Source organism: Dermochelys coriacea, chromosome 1 (assembly GCF_009764565.3).
Source record: "Dermochelys coriacea isolate rDerCor1 chromosome 1, rDerCor1.pri.v4, whole genome shotgun sequence".
Taxonomy (NCBI): Eukaryota; Metazoa; Chordata; order Testudines; family Dermochelyidae; genus Dermochelys; species Dermochelys coriacea.
Window position 1 is genome coordinate 4,425,396 of NC_050068.2, and position 13,063 is coordinate 4,438,458.

The 13,063-nt window shown below is 46.6% G+C and overlaps 1 protein-coding gene and 1 pseudogene across 1 annotated transcript; one reads left to right on the top strand and one right to left on the bottom strand.

Moving 5' to 3' along the window:
- Positions 1-4,910: 4,910 nt before the first annotated feature.
- On the bottom strand, positions 4,911-5,879 carry LOC119857267 (olfactory receptor 51G2-like). Its single transcript, XM_038405966.2, has one exon. The coding sequence runs from the start codon at positions 5,844-5,846 to the stop codon at positions 4,911-4,913; it is 936 nt and encodes a 311-aa protein (XP_038261894.1). The 5' UTR covers positions 5,847-5,879.
- Positions 5,880-11,671: 5,792 nt separating this feature from the next.
- LOC119846642 lies at positions 11,672-12,771 on the top strand (annotated as a pseudogene).
- Positions 12,772-13,063: the final 292 nt, after the last annotated feature.

Sequence of the window (13,063 nt, forward strand, 5' to 3'; positions counted from 1 at the left end):
TTGCTCTTGTTCTCTCTCTCTCTCTCTGAGTGTCTCTGTCCTGTATTCCTAAAATACATAGCACCCAAAAATGGTATTGGCACAGACATGGAGCTGAGATGCCATAATTAATGTGTAGATTAAACCCAGTTCTTGGGATGTTTGCTTATAGCTATCTTGGGTTAACTACTGAGTTGTTTATGCTATGGCTATATTGGGTGAAACCAGTATGGCTTTTCTTAATTTAATAGCAGGCTGCTGGAAAACATGAAGGAAGGGAAGCAACAGCTGAAGAAAAGCTATTTCTCAGTGAGAACTTCAGGGAGGTTGAGAGACAACACTGGAGCTACAGGCTGGGAAGAGCCTATTTCCGGGCTTTAGCTACGTTACCCAGCTTGTTTTGTCAGTGCTGGAAGGCTGTAGAGAGGTGGGGCAGGTGTTGGTGAGAAACTTTGCAGAGTGACAGGCACAGACACCTCTGGGGAAGTTTAATGGCCGTCAGACTGCCTGGTTCCCCGTTAGAGTGGTAGGAATTGGGGTCAGACGCGTACAGACTGGTTTTTGAAAACCCTCTTATTCTCCCATGTTTTGCTTTATTCCTACAGTTCACATTAAAGAGCACTTTGGTTGAAGAAGGCTGGCTGGTCACTCATCTCACCACTACTCGCGGCCTCCCAGAGGGAAGAACCACAGGTGCTGAACCCACTCAGACCTGCAGGGCAAGCCCAGTCAACCTGCAGTGTGCTGTGACACAGGGGCCAGTCTGAGGGTGGGAGTATCGTGGAATGCCATCCCATGAGAAGACAGGGTATGAGGCCCAACATGTGGCACTCAGAGATCAGAGAGCGGGAAGAGATGCCGGTAGCCTGGTAACTCTGAGGGTTATCTACATGAGAGAGATTCTAGAGCTCTCAGCCAGTCATGAAGTAGAAATATTCCTCATCAGACCTTTCACTGCAGAGCAATCAGCTCTGAATTCCTGTGTTCACAATTAACCTGGAGAATAAACACTTTGAAAATGCATTTGCTGATTAAATTTCCAGAAGCAATTAAACCTGATGCAATTGGGGAAGTAGTCACTGATATTCTGTGTGGTCTCCTTGCGTTCAGCCCCTGGCAGGATCAGGCCCAGAGCACACAGCACCTCTAGAAATGGGACCCCCCTTGAGAAATCCTGACTCAGGGTTTTGGGATTTTAACACTCTGAGCTCATTTTGAATCTCAGATTTCTGTGTAGCTTGAACAACCCACCAAGGTCCATGGACAGATGTAGCGGTGGGGTTCCCAAGCTAACTAGCGCTGTCTTTCCGCTTCAGCCCCGTCACTGAGTCACCCCGAAAGCCCACTGAGTCCTCTGCTACTGCACAGAACATCCAGTAATGGAAACAATTACAGCCTTTCCCCTTCACTTCTCATTTTAAAGGTACTGAAACCTTTCAACGTACCCAATTCCTGCTAGAAGGGGGGCTGCTGACACCAGAGGTCTTCAACCTAAAGGAGAAGGCGTCATAGAGGAGATTGCATGGGCAGCAGGCAGTATCTGTTCAAATAGGGAGGCAGCTGCCTTTATGAAGCATGCCTGAACATTCCCTTGGGGTCCACTTGGCCATCAGGGAATCTCAGCTGCTTGGCTTCGTATGCAGCAGCTTTAACCCCTGTCACGGCAAATGGAAAACTGTAGGAGGCCAAATCACAGGGATGTGTGTTGATCCTACCCAACTGGATTGCAGTGCAAGCCCTGCTAGAAAATCTATTCCTGGAATACAGGCTTTTTTTCACAGTTTGTATGGTTCTGATTTGTCACATGGATACCTTGGGTGTGGCTATCACAGATATGATCTTGCTGAAATGAAATAAAATAAATTATAATGAAATAATAAAATAAATTATAATGATAAAATAAAATAAAATAAAATAAAATAAAATAAAATAAAATAGCACCAGATTTGTCCTCAGGAGCCCCCTTTCCCACATTACAAACCCAGGGTGCAGGCCAGGGAAGGGGGATTCCACAAGGCTGCCTACATGGAAATATCTCTCAGATTGTTCTAATAGGTTGTCTATAATTGTTCTAATTCGCTGAGGAATGAGAAGAGGGACCCAGGATCCAAAGTTATGCACAGATCTCAGTGATCCACTTCTAGCTAGGCCTACCCATAATCTCTGTGCCTCCACAACTGCTCTAGGAACCTCTCCAGGTCTGTGGTAGCACAGATTCATTAGATATGTTCTACCAGGGCCTGCAAGAGCAGCCACTGCCCACAGGATATGCTTAAGGGGGCATTGTACAGGGTGGAGGGGGCTGTATAGAGATGGGAAGGCTGGTTAGTGTAACTAATGGACACAAGAGCCCAGCCGTACACTGGTTGGGAGGTTTAAACCGTTCCATACCCAGAGTGCAGCCATAGACTCAGTCAGTGAAACCTTTGTTTGTGTTACAAGTGAAAGGGAGATGAGAAACCTCCAATTTCTCTTGGGGATCCAAAATGTCAGCTTTGTAAACAAAGGCTGTTCTGTACATATCCCACATTGAGGGGAAAGTGCCCTATATTAATGAGTTTGCATTGTACAAATCCCTATGCAGCGCAAGATGGTATAATTCTGGGCTTATTCTCCAGAAAGGGTGTAAGGCTGAGGATCTGGGAAATTGGCTGTTGTCTCCTATTTGTCCTTCAGTGGCTTAGGTAAAGCACTCAGGTAGCTCAGCTGGGCTTGTTGTGCCACCTGCTGTCATGCTGGGTGATAACAGGGCCTGGAGAGTCTGACTCTGTCACCAGCAGAGCCGTGTGAGAGAGGCCAGCCCAGCTGAAGTGTTAGGGGCCTCTGCAGTTCCACCAGTTCCTAGACTGCAACCCAGGGGTGACAACTCATCACAGAGGTTTTAGAACAAACTGCAAAGAGTTACAAAGGGATCTCGCAAAACTCGGTGATTGGACAACAAAATGGCAGATGAAATTCAGCACAGATAAATGCAAAGTAATGAGCACTGGAAAACATAATCCCAATTATACTTCTGAAATAATGTTTCCAAATTAGCTGTTACCACTCAAGAAAGAGATCATGGAGTCATTGTGGACAGTTCTCTGTAAACATACACTCAGTGTGCAGCAGAAGTCTGAAAAAGCTAATGGAAAGTTGGGAACCACGGGTGGCAGATATAATTGGCCTGGACAGGCTAAGTCTGCCCTGGTGCAGCTGTGGCTGCTGGCCGCCGGTTGTGGGATTTGCCCAGGGAATTTTTTGCTTGTTATTATGCACCATGCATTTTCCACTGTGAGTGGGGAGGCAGTATGTGATACTCATCTTCCTGGGTTCATCAGTGATCTCCCTGGAGTCCATGGAGATTACGGATGAATGCAGGAAGCTGAGTAACACAGACCGCTGTGACAGATTGTCACCCCAGGGGTATAGTCTGGGAGCCTCGGGAACCACTGGGCGCCTTAACCCTCCAACTTGGCAGGGCAATCTAACACTGCTTTCTTGGTAACACAGCCAGCTTCTGCAATCTCTGTTATCACCCAGCAGGACAGCAGGTGGGGCCACACACCCAAATGAGCTGCCTGACTGCTTTAAACTTAAGTTTACCTCAGAAACTTAAAGTCAGGCAGGAGACAACAGCCAATTTCCAAGCTCCCCTGCCTTTCACCCTTGCCGGAGTATAAACCCAAAATTAAACCCTTTTGCACTGCACAGGTGCCTGTGCAGTGTAAGCTCATTAATAAAAATCACTTTCCCATTGATGTGGGAAAGATATGCAACAGCATTTGGACACAGAGCTGAGATTTTTGCCAGACACATTACTCAATAGCTGCTGGTAAAGATAAAGCATAATTTTTTTTTATTAACTACAGAAGGATGGCTTGTAAGTGATTATATATGAAAGCAAACAGATCAAAGCAGATTACCTGTCAAATAAATAAAAATGCTAACTAAGCTTAACCTATTAGGTCGATTGGATATAAATGACCAATTTCTCACCCTGACTGGTGATACAAGCAGTCCACCAAGTTCCCATGTGCAGGCTAGAAATCCCTTTAGCCTGGGACCTTCACTTCCACCAGGTCAGTCTTTCTTCCTCAGGAGTTTGAAGGTCTCTTGTGTGGGGAGTGAGTCCAAGAAATTATGTCACTCCCCCCCTTATATAGTTTTTCCACATGGCGGGGACCCTTTCTTTCGAGACAAGTTCCCAGCCCAGTATGTGGAAAAATACAGGTACCAAAATGGAGTTCAGTATCACGTGGTCTGGTCCCAGGTCCTTAGATGCCCTGCTGAGTCATAGCATCCATTACTGATAGGCTGGCTGAAACATTCACAAGACAGCTAAGCTCTTCCATGGTCCATTGTCTTTGTTTATGAGCCATCAGTAAGGCTATGTTTTAGTCATGGCTATTTTTGGTAAAAGTCATGGACAGATCTCCCGCAGTAAACAAAAACTCATGGCCCGTGACCTCTAAGTAAAACTTGGGCAGAGGGCTGTGGGTGCCCTAGGGGTGGTGGACTGGGAGCACCGTATGTGCTGAAGGGGGATGGCCGGGGACCACAGCTAGTGCTGGGATGGGGGGCAGGTTGTGCCACATGGCCTGCGAACCCTGCTGGTGCTGCCGGGGGGGGGCAGGAAACAGCACCGGGCTGGCCCAGATGCTTTCTCTAATTGATTTAAACATTTAATTAAAATAATTGTGATTAATTTCACAATTAATTGCACTGCTAAACAATAATAGACTATCATTTATTTAAATATTTTTTCTTCATTTTCAAACGTATTGATTTGAATTATGACACAGAATACAAAGTGTACAATGCTCATTTAATATTTATTTTGGATATGTAGCTCATGTCGTCTCGGATTTAAGGGTTCAGGATGGAACAGATGGCCCATATTTTTCGTCTCCCATGTCACCAGTGCTGGAGCCAGAAGATGAACTGACCCTTCACTTGACGAACACCCTGATTATCCTCGCACGAAGGTGTTTACTTTTCATGCTGTACACAATTGGGTTCATCAAGGGTGGGAGGAGCAGGTAGATATAGCCCAGGAGAATCTGAAGCAAGGGAGAAGAGCCCTCTCCGAATCTATGTATCAAAGATAGGCCGGTCATTGGTGTGTAGAAGAGCAGGACGGCACAAAGGTGGGAGATGCAGGTGTTCAGGGCCCTAAGACATTCCGCGTGGGACGTGATGCTCAGCACTGCTGCGAGGATCATCACATAAGAGAGAAAGATGAGCAGCGAGTCCAGCCCCACCGTCAAGAGTGCAACAGACAAGCCATAGATGCTGATTACTCTGATATCCGAACAAGCCATCTTCATGACGTCCTGGTTTATGCAGTAGCAATGGGAGAGGACATTGGATCGACAATATTGTAACCGTTGAAGGAGAATAGGGAGTGGGAGTATTACAGCCACCCCTCTTAGCACACACACTTGTCCCATCTTGCCTATTCTTGGCAGGGTTAAGATAGAAGGATATCTCAGAGGGGCACGGATCGCGATGAAGCGGTCAAAGGCCATCAACAAGAGCACGGAGGATTCAATGCATTCAAGCAAGTGGATGAAGAACAGCTGGGCAAAACAGACATTGAGGCTGATCTCTCTAGAGTTAAACAAGACTATACCCAGTGTCGTCGGCATGGTCGATATCGATAAGGCAAGGTCTGTGACGGCCAACATGGAAAGGAAAATGTACATGGGCTCGTGGAGGCTTGGATCTGTTTTTATAATGAACAGAATGACTGAATTTCCTACTATGGAAATACCATACATTAAGCAGAAGGGGACAGAGATCCAGAGATGCAGGTCTTCCCGCCCTGGTATGCCGGTGAGAAGGAACACTGCAGCGTTGAATTTGGTGTCATTGACAGCTGACATAATGTACTGGGCAGGTCCGAGGAGTTCTGAACTCTCCTTCCTAAAAGGAAAAAGGACAGGAGACTAGATGATATTTAATGAGACACCTTTCTGCTCTCAGTGAAATCTAGAGACTCCCAGGAGCTCAAGGAAGATCAGCAAAAAACATAGTCTTGGAATTACACAACAGATAGGAAGATAGGCATTGCCAGAGTGGATCAGACCCACAGTCCATCTAGCCTAGTATCCAGTGGCCAGTTCCAGATACTTCAGAGAAAGTGGAAGATGCACTAAATAGGTAGCTTTGAAATAACTCTCACCCACTAATTAGACAAATTTTGGGGTGCAAATCAGGAAGGTTTAGAGCTCATCAAAGAGTTTTTGAAACAATTCTCACAATTCTAATTGGATTTTCTGGTTATATATATAAATATCCAGTCCCTCTTTGAATCCTGGTAAACTCTTGGCCCCATTGATGTCTGGTGGCTGGGAGTTCCACAGCCTACTTGAGCGCTGTGTGATTTTAGAATTGTGACTTTCCTACAGACACTCTTTCTGGCCCTCCACTTCTGAGTGTGTTCCATTGTATCACGTGTGACAAAGTTCCTGCTCTATCTTGGTGGGTCTTGCACTTATTGGTGGATTTCCTTGCCTTGGAGCTCCACGGCAGCCCTCAGCTTGGCCGTTTTTCTGAATTCACAGTCCAGGTCAACTCCTTCTGTGTCTGACCAAGAGTTGGGAGCATTTGAGGGGAACCCGGGCCCGCCCTCTACCCCAGGTTCCAGCCCAGGGCCCTGTGGAATACAGCTGTCTAGAGAGCCTCCTGGAACAGCTGTGCAACAGTTACAATTCCCAGGGCTACTTCCCCATGGCCTCCTCCCAACACCTTCTTTATCCTCACCACAGGACCTTTCTCCTGGTGTCTGATAACGCTTGTACACCTCAGTCCTCCAACAGTCCGCGTTCTCACTCTCAGCTCCTAGTGTCTCTTACTCCCAGCTCCTCACATGCACACCACAAACAGAAGTGAACTCCTTTTTAAAATCCAGGTGCCCTGATTAGCCTGCCTTAATTGATTCTAGCAGCTTCTTGATTGGCTGCAGATGTTCTAATCAGCCTGTCTTAATTGTCTCTAGAAGGTTCCTGATTGTTATGGAACCTTCCCTGTTACCTTACCCAGGGAAAAGGGACCTACTTAGCCTGGGGCTAATATATCTGCCTTCTATTACTCTCCTATAGCCATCTAGCCCGACCCTGTCACACATGAGATGTGTATAAACACATGACAAATGCTTGGGGAAAACTGTTATTGTATTTATCTGTCCTGCACTGAAGCTATTTATGAACGTGTTTCATTGCCTCATTGTATACATTTTTCTATTTTCTCCACTCCTAAGAGTCCAAAATAAACCACTGCCTCTTTGCAGTACATGAGATACATTCTCAGGCACAAGTTCTTAATTCAATAACATTGGCCTGAATGGCATCACTCCAGATTTACCTGTAGAAATTCAATCAGAACTGACCTCTGTTTACTTTCCCTTACCAAATGCTCCCAGTGATACACTCTGACAAAAAAAAAAACCCTTCCAAGGGAAGCTGAAGTGCTTTGAATGGTTAATGTTGTCTGAATCCAGAGAGTTCAACCATCCTACAGGCTTCTCTTCATCCTCACAGGACCTTCATCCTCTCCCCATGCAGCGGTCTGTAGATATCTGGCAAGTTACAAGCTAAAATGGAGTTACTTCAGCTGGGCGGGGTAGGAATTGCTATCCCAATGGGTGAATACTGAAAACACTGGTGTTGCATTATTATCCCATTAAGTGTGCAAGTTTCTTCAGCCATGCTCATGTAAGAGGTGATCGGCATAAATGACTTACAAGCACAATAACACTCCCCTTTCCTGCATCTCAGCTCTACTCTTTGCTGAAACATTGACCAGCGGTTCTGATCTCTCAGAACTTTCTTGAAAGTCTTGAACAAATATTGCAGCATTATTATGTGCATGACCCTTAATATAACTATCAGAAAATTGCTCAAACCTATTGCAAAAAGTATGTAGAGTATTTCTGAAATACTTTCTAATGCAAAGGTTATTAAGTCGTAAAGTTACCACTGCTCTTTCCTGTAGATATTCCAACAATTCTGCTGCTAACTTTTGATATACAGGCATGGCATCAAAGTTTGGTTTGTAATATTTAAATTACAAAGAAGAGTTTTGGCATAACATTTACATATCTCTTCTTTAGTACACACATGTCAACCCATTCTTTCCCCTCTGATCTTCTTTCAGAGATTTCTCAGGTTAGAGTGGATCTTAAAATGTAGCATCTGTCATCTGGATTTCTTCAGAACCTGAAAAGATCATAGCGTCTGAGTCCGCAGTCAATTATTTGTCAACAAACAAAAGTCTAGTAGCTCCTCTCCCTGGGTTTAAAGCTGGCCTTTACACTTTAGGTTCTGTTCTGTAGGTCTGTAGTCACTGTGTACTAGAGAGTGAGAGCTCAGGGAATGAATATTTTATATCCTGACTACAATGATTTTTACCACTCCGGATAAAAACTAAGGAGTCAGGAAGGAGTCTGTTAGTGTTTAAGGTGCCACAGGACTCCTTGTTGTTTCTCTCTCTCTGACTGTCTCTATCCTGTATTCATAAGATCTGTAGCACCTGGGAACGGCATTGGGTCAGACATGGAGCGGAGCTGCCAGAATGAGTGTGTGTGTTAAACCCAATTCTTGGGATGTTTCCTGTAGAGCTATATTGGGTTAACTATTGGGATGTTTATGCTATGACTATATTGGTTTAACCCAATCTGGTTCTTCTTAGTTTAATCTCAGTCTGCTGGAAAACAAGCAGGGCAAGAAGGAACAGCTCAAGAAAAGCCACCTCTCAATAAGCACTTCAGGGATTTTGAGAGACAACACCGGAGCTACTAGCTGGGAAGAGCCTATTCCTGGGCTCCAGCCACGTTACCCAGCTTGTTTTGCTAGTGCTGGGAGTCTGTCCAGAGGTCAGGCAGCTGTTGCTGAGAAGCTCTTTTGATTGACAGACACAGATAAATCTGGGGAAGTCTGTCGGCCTTCAGCCTGCCTGGGTCCCCTTCAGAGTGGGAGGGCTTGGGGACAGAGATGTGCACAGACTGTTAACTCAAAACTCCCTTATTCTCCCATGTTAGTCTTTTTCCCTGCTGTTCAGGTTAAACAGTATTTCGGTTCAAGAAGGCTGACTGGTCACTCGTCTCATAACTGCTCCCAGATTCCCAGACAAAAGAACCACAGATCCAAACCCTCTTGGATGTGATCTATCTGCAGTTGACCCACAGTGTGCTGTAGCCCAGGATGCAGTCCAAGGGTGGGAGGATCATGGGATTCCAGCCCATGAGAGGAGGTCAGGGTACAAGTCCTGACATCAGGAATTCGGAGACCAGAGGGGGGCAGAGATGCAGATAGTCCTGTAACTCTGAGGGGTATCTACAGGAAAGAAATTCTGGAGCTCTCAGCCAGTCAGGAAACAGAAATATGCCCTATTGTATCTGTTTCCACAGAGTAACATAGCTCTGAATTCCTGCGTTCACAATCAAGTCAGAGAATAAAATCTTTGAAAATGTATTTGCTGATTAACGTTCCAGAAGCATATACATCTGAGGCAATTTGGAAACTAGTCACCAATATTCCGTGGGGTCTCCTATCACTCAGCCCCTGGCAGGATCGGGCCCAGAGCACACAGCACCTCTAGAAATGGGACCCCTTGAGAAATCCTGACTTGGGGCATAGGGGTTTTAACACTCCATCCTCGCTTTGAATCTCAGATTTTTGTGTAGCTTGAATAACCCACCATGGACCCTGGGCGGATGTAGCAGAGGGGTTCTCAAGCTACCTAGTGCTCCCTGACCTCCAGCCCCATCACCGAGTGACCCCGAGACCCCAGCTGAGTCCTCTGCCGCTGCACAGAACCTTGTGAAATGGAAACAGCTCGCGGCCTTTCCCTTCCCTTTGCATTTTAAAGATAGTGAACGTACCCAATTCCTGCTAGAAGGGAGCCGCTGACACCACAAGTCTTCACGGTAAATGACAACAAAATGAGCCATCGGAGAGCTTGCACAGGCAGCTGACAGTATCTATTCAAACAGGGAGGCAGGTGTCTTTATGAAGCATGCTGGCACCTTCCCTTGGGGGCCACTTGGCCATCAGGGAACCTCAGCTGCTTGGCTTAGTGTGCACCAGTTTTAACCCCCTCATGGCCAATGGAAATTTCAGGAGGCCAATTAACAGGGGATGCATGGTGATCCTACCCAGGTGGACAGCAGTGCAAACCCTGCTGCAGGGTCTATTCCAGGAATCTGGGCTTGTCATCAATGTTCCCATGGTTCTGATTAGTCACATGTCTACCTTGTGGGCGGCCGAGTGCTAACCATCATGATGTCACAGCTGTAATCTTGCTGAAATAAAATAAAATAATATAGAATAATAGAAGAATAATAATAGTATTGGTTGGATATTAGGAAACACTATTTCACTAGGAGGGTGGTGAAGCACTGGAATGGGTAACCTAGGGAGGTGGCAGAGTCTCTATCCTTAGAGGTTTTTAAGGCCCAGCTTGACAAAGCTCCATCTGGGATGATTTAGTTGGGGTTGTTCCTGCTTTGAGCAGGGGTAGATAACCTCCTGAGGTCTCCTCCAAATCTAATCTTCTATGTTACATTGAGGAGAAAGTGACCTCTACTAATGTTTGCATTGTACAGATACCTGTGCATTGCATGATAGTATATTTTATTTATACTGGGTTTATTCTGCAGAAAGAATGCAAGGCAAGGGAGCTGTTAAATTGGCTGTTGTCTCCTATTTGTGTGTGAGTGGCTTAGGTAAAGCACTCAGGTAGCTCTGTTGGTTCATAGAATGGTGAGGGCTTTAACACTCTGAATTTGCTTGGAAACTCAGATTTCTGTGTAGCTTGAATAACCCTCAGAGGAACATGGGAAGATGTGGGGGAGGGGTTCCCAAGCTCACTACTGCTGCCTGCCCTCCAGCCCCTGTCAGTGAGTCACCCCGACAACCCTGCTGAGCCCTCTGCCACTGCACAGAACATCTCCAAAATGGAAACAGCTTCCAGCCTTTCCCCTCTCACATTTTAAAGATGGTGAAACCTGCCAGTGTGCCCAATTCCTGCTAGAAGAGGAGCCTCTGACACCAGAGGTTTTCACCCTAAGGACAAGGAGTCATCGGAGAGGTGATACGGGCAGCAGGCAATATCTGTTCAGATAGGGAGGCAGGTGTCTTTATGAAGCATGCCGGCACATTCCCTTGGGGGCCACTTGGCCATCAGGGAACCTCAGCTGCTCGGCTTAGAATGCACCAACTTTAACTCCCATCACGACCAATGGCAAACTGCAGGAGTTGAAATCACAGGGGACGTGTGGTGATCCTACCCAGCTGCATTACAGCACAAGCCCTGCTGCAGACTCTACTCCTGGAATCTCGGCTTGTCATCACTAAGGCTCTGTGTTTGCCATGGAGGTCATGGAAGTCACAGATTCCGTAACTTTCCGTAACCTCTGTGACTTCTGAAGCAACCCCATGTGGCTGGCCCAGGGGTTTCCTGAGAAGCTCGGACAGCCCCCAGGTCTGTTGCACTTGTTGCTGCTGGGGCAGTCTCAGGCCCCCCTGCGCCCCAGCAGCAGGAGTTTGGGTATAGGGGGGCTCAGGGCTTGGGATGGATGCTGTTGCTTACCTGGGCCATCTCCTGTCCCTCAGCTCCCCTAGCTCCTCATGCTGCCTCTTCTGGCAGCCGGGCACCACCCTTACAGCTGCCATTAGTTATCACTGGTCCTCTGGTTCTGATTAGTCACATGGCTACCTCATGGGTGGCCGAGGGGTAATGATGATGCTGTCACAGCTGTGATCTTGCTGAAATAAAAGAAAAAAAGAACAGTAATAATATAGGACCAGATTTCTCCCTGGCAGCCCCTTTCCTGCATTACAAACCCAGGGTGAAAGCCAGGGAAGGGAGATTCTGCAAGGCTATATACCAGAAGGGGGGTTCCAAAGAGGATGGAGCTCGGCTGTTCTCAGTGGTGTCAGATGATAGAACAAGGAGCAATGGTCTCAAGTTGCAGTTGGGGAGGTCTAGGTTGGATATTTGGAAACACTACTTCACTAGGAGGGTGGTGAAGCAGTGGAATGGGTTACCTAGGGAAGTGGTGGAATCTCCTTATTTAGAGGTTTTTAAGGCCCAGTTGGGATGATTTTGTTGGTGTTGGTTCTGCTTCGAGCAGGGGGTTGGACTAGATGACCTCATGAGGTCCCTTCCAACCCTGATAGTCTATGACACTGGGCATATTCTGGTTCAACTCTAAGGAGATCAGCCTCAATTGCCCAGCTGTTCTTCATCCACTCACTTTCATTCATTGAATTCTCTGTCCTCCTGTCAATGGCCTTTGACCGCTTTGTTGTGATCCATGAACCCTGAGATATGCTTCTAACTTAACCCTGCCAAGAATAGCCAAGATGGGACTGGTGTCTGTGCTAAGAGGTGGCCTTCATATTCCTACTCCCCTTTCTCCTGAAATGGTTCTGATACTGTTGAGCCAATGTCCTCTCCCATTCCTACTGGCTGCAGCAAGAGATCATGAAGATGGCTTGTTCAGACATCACAATCAACAGAATCTATGGCTTGTTCACAATAGTCTCCATGGTGGGGTTGGACTCGCTGCTCATCCTCCTCTCTTACGTGATGATCCTCAAAACAGTGCTGAGCATTGCATCTCACGTGGAGCATGTCAGAGCCCTGAACACCTGCGTCTCCCACCTCTGCACTGTCCTGCTCTTCTATGCACCAGGGATTGGTTTGTCTGTGATAGGCAGATTTGGGAATAGCTCTCCTCCCTTGCTTCAGATTCTCCTGGGCTATGTCTACCTGCTCATCTCACCCCAATCACGTACAGCGTGAAACACTAACACCTTCACACAAGGATAATCAGGGTGTTCATCAAGTGAAGGATAACTACTTCACCCGGCTCTAGAACTGTTGACATGGGAGATGAAAACCACAGACCACCTATTCCATCCCAGATGCTTACATCTGAGACGATATGAGCTATTGATTTCCATTCTGTAGAGAGAGGTTCAGAAGGGGTCTAAGGCCTGGAGCTATGGGAAAGGGACTGGTGAGTGAGGACAGTGCATTGGGGGAAGGAGACCAAGCGAGGCAGCAGCATTTACAGATTGACTGTGTTCATGGA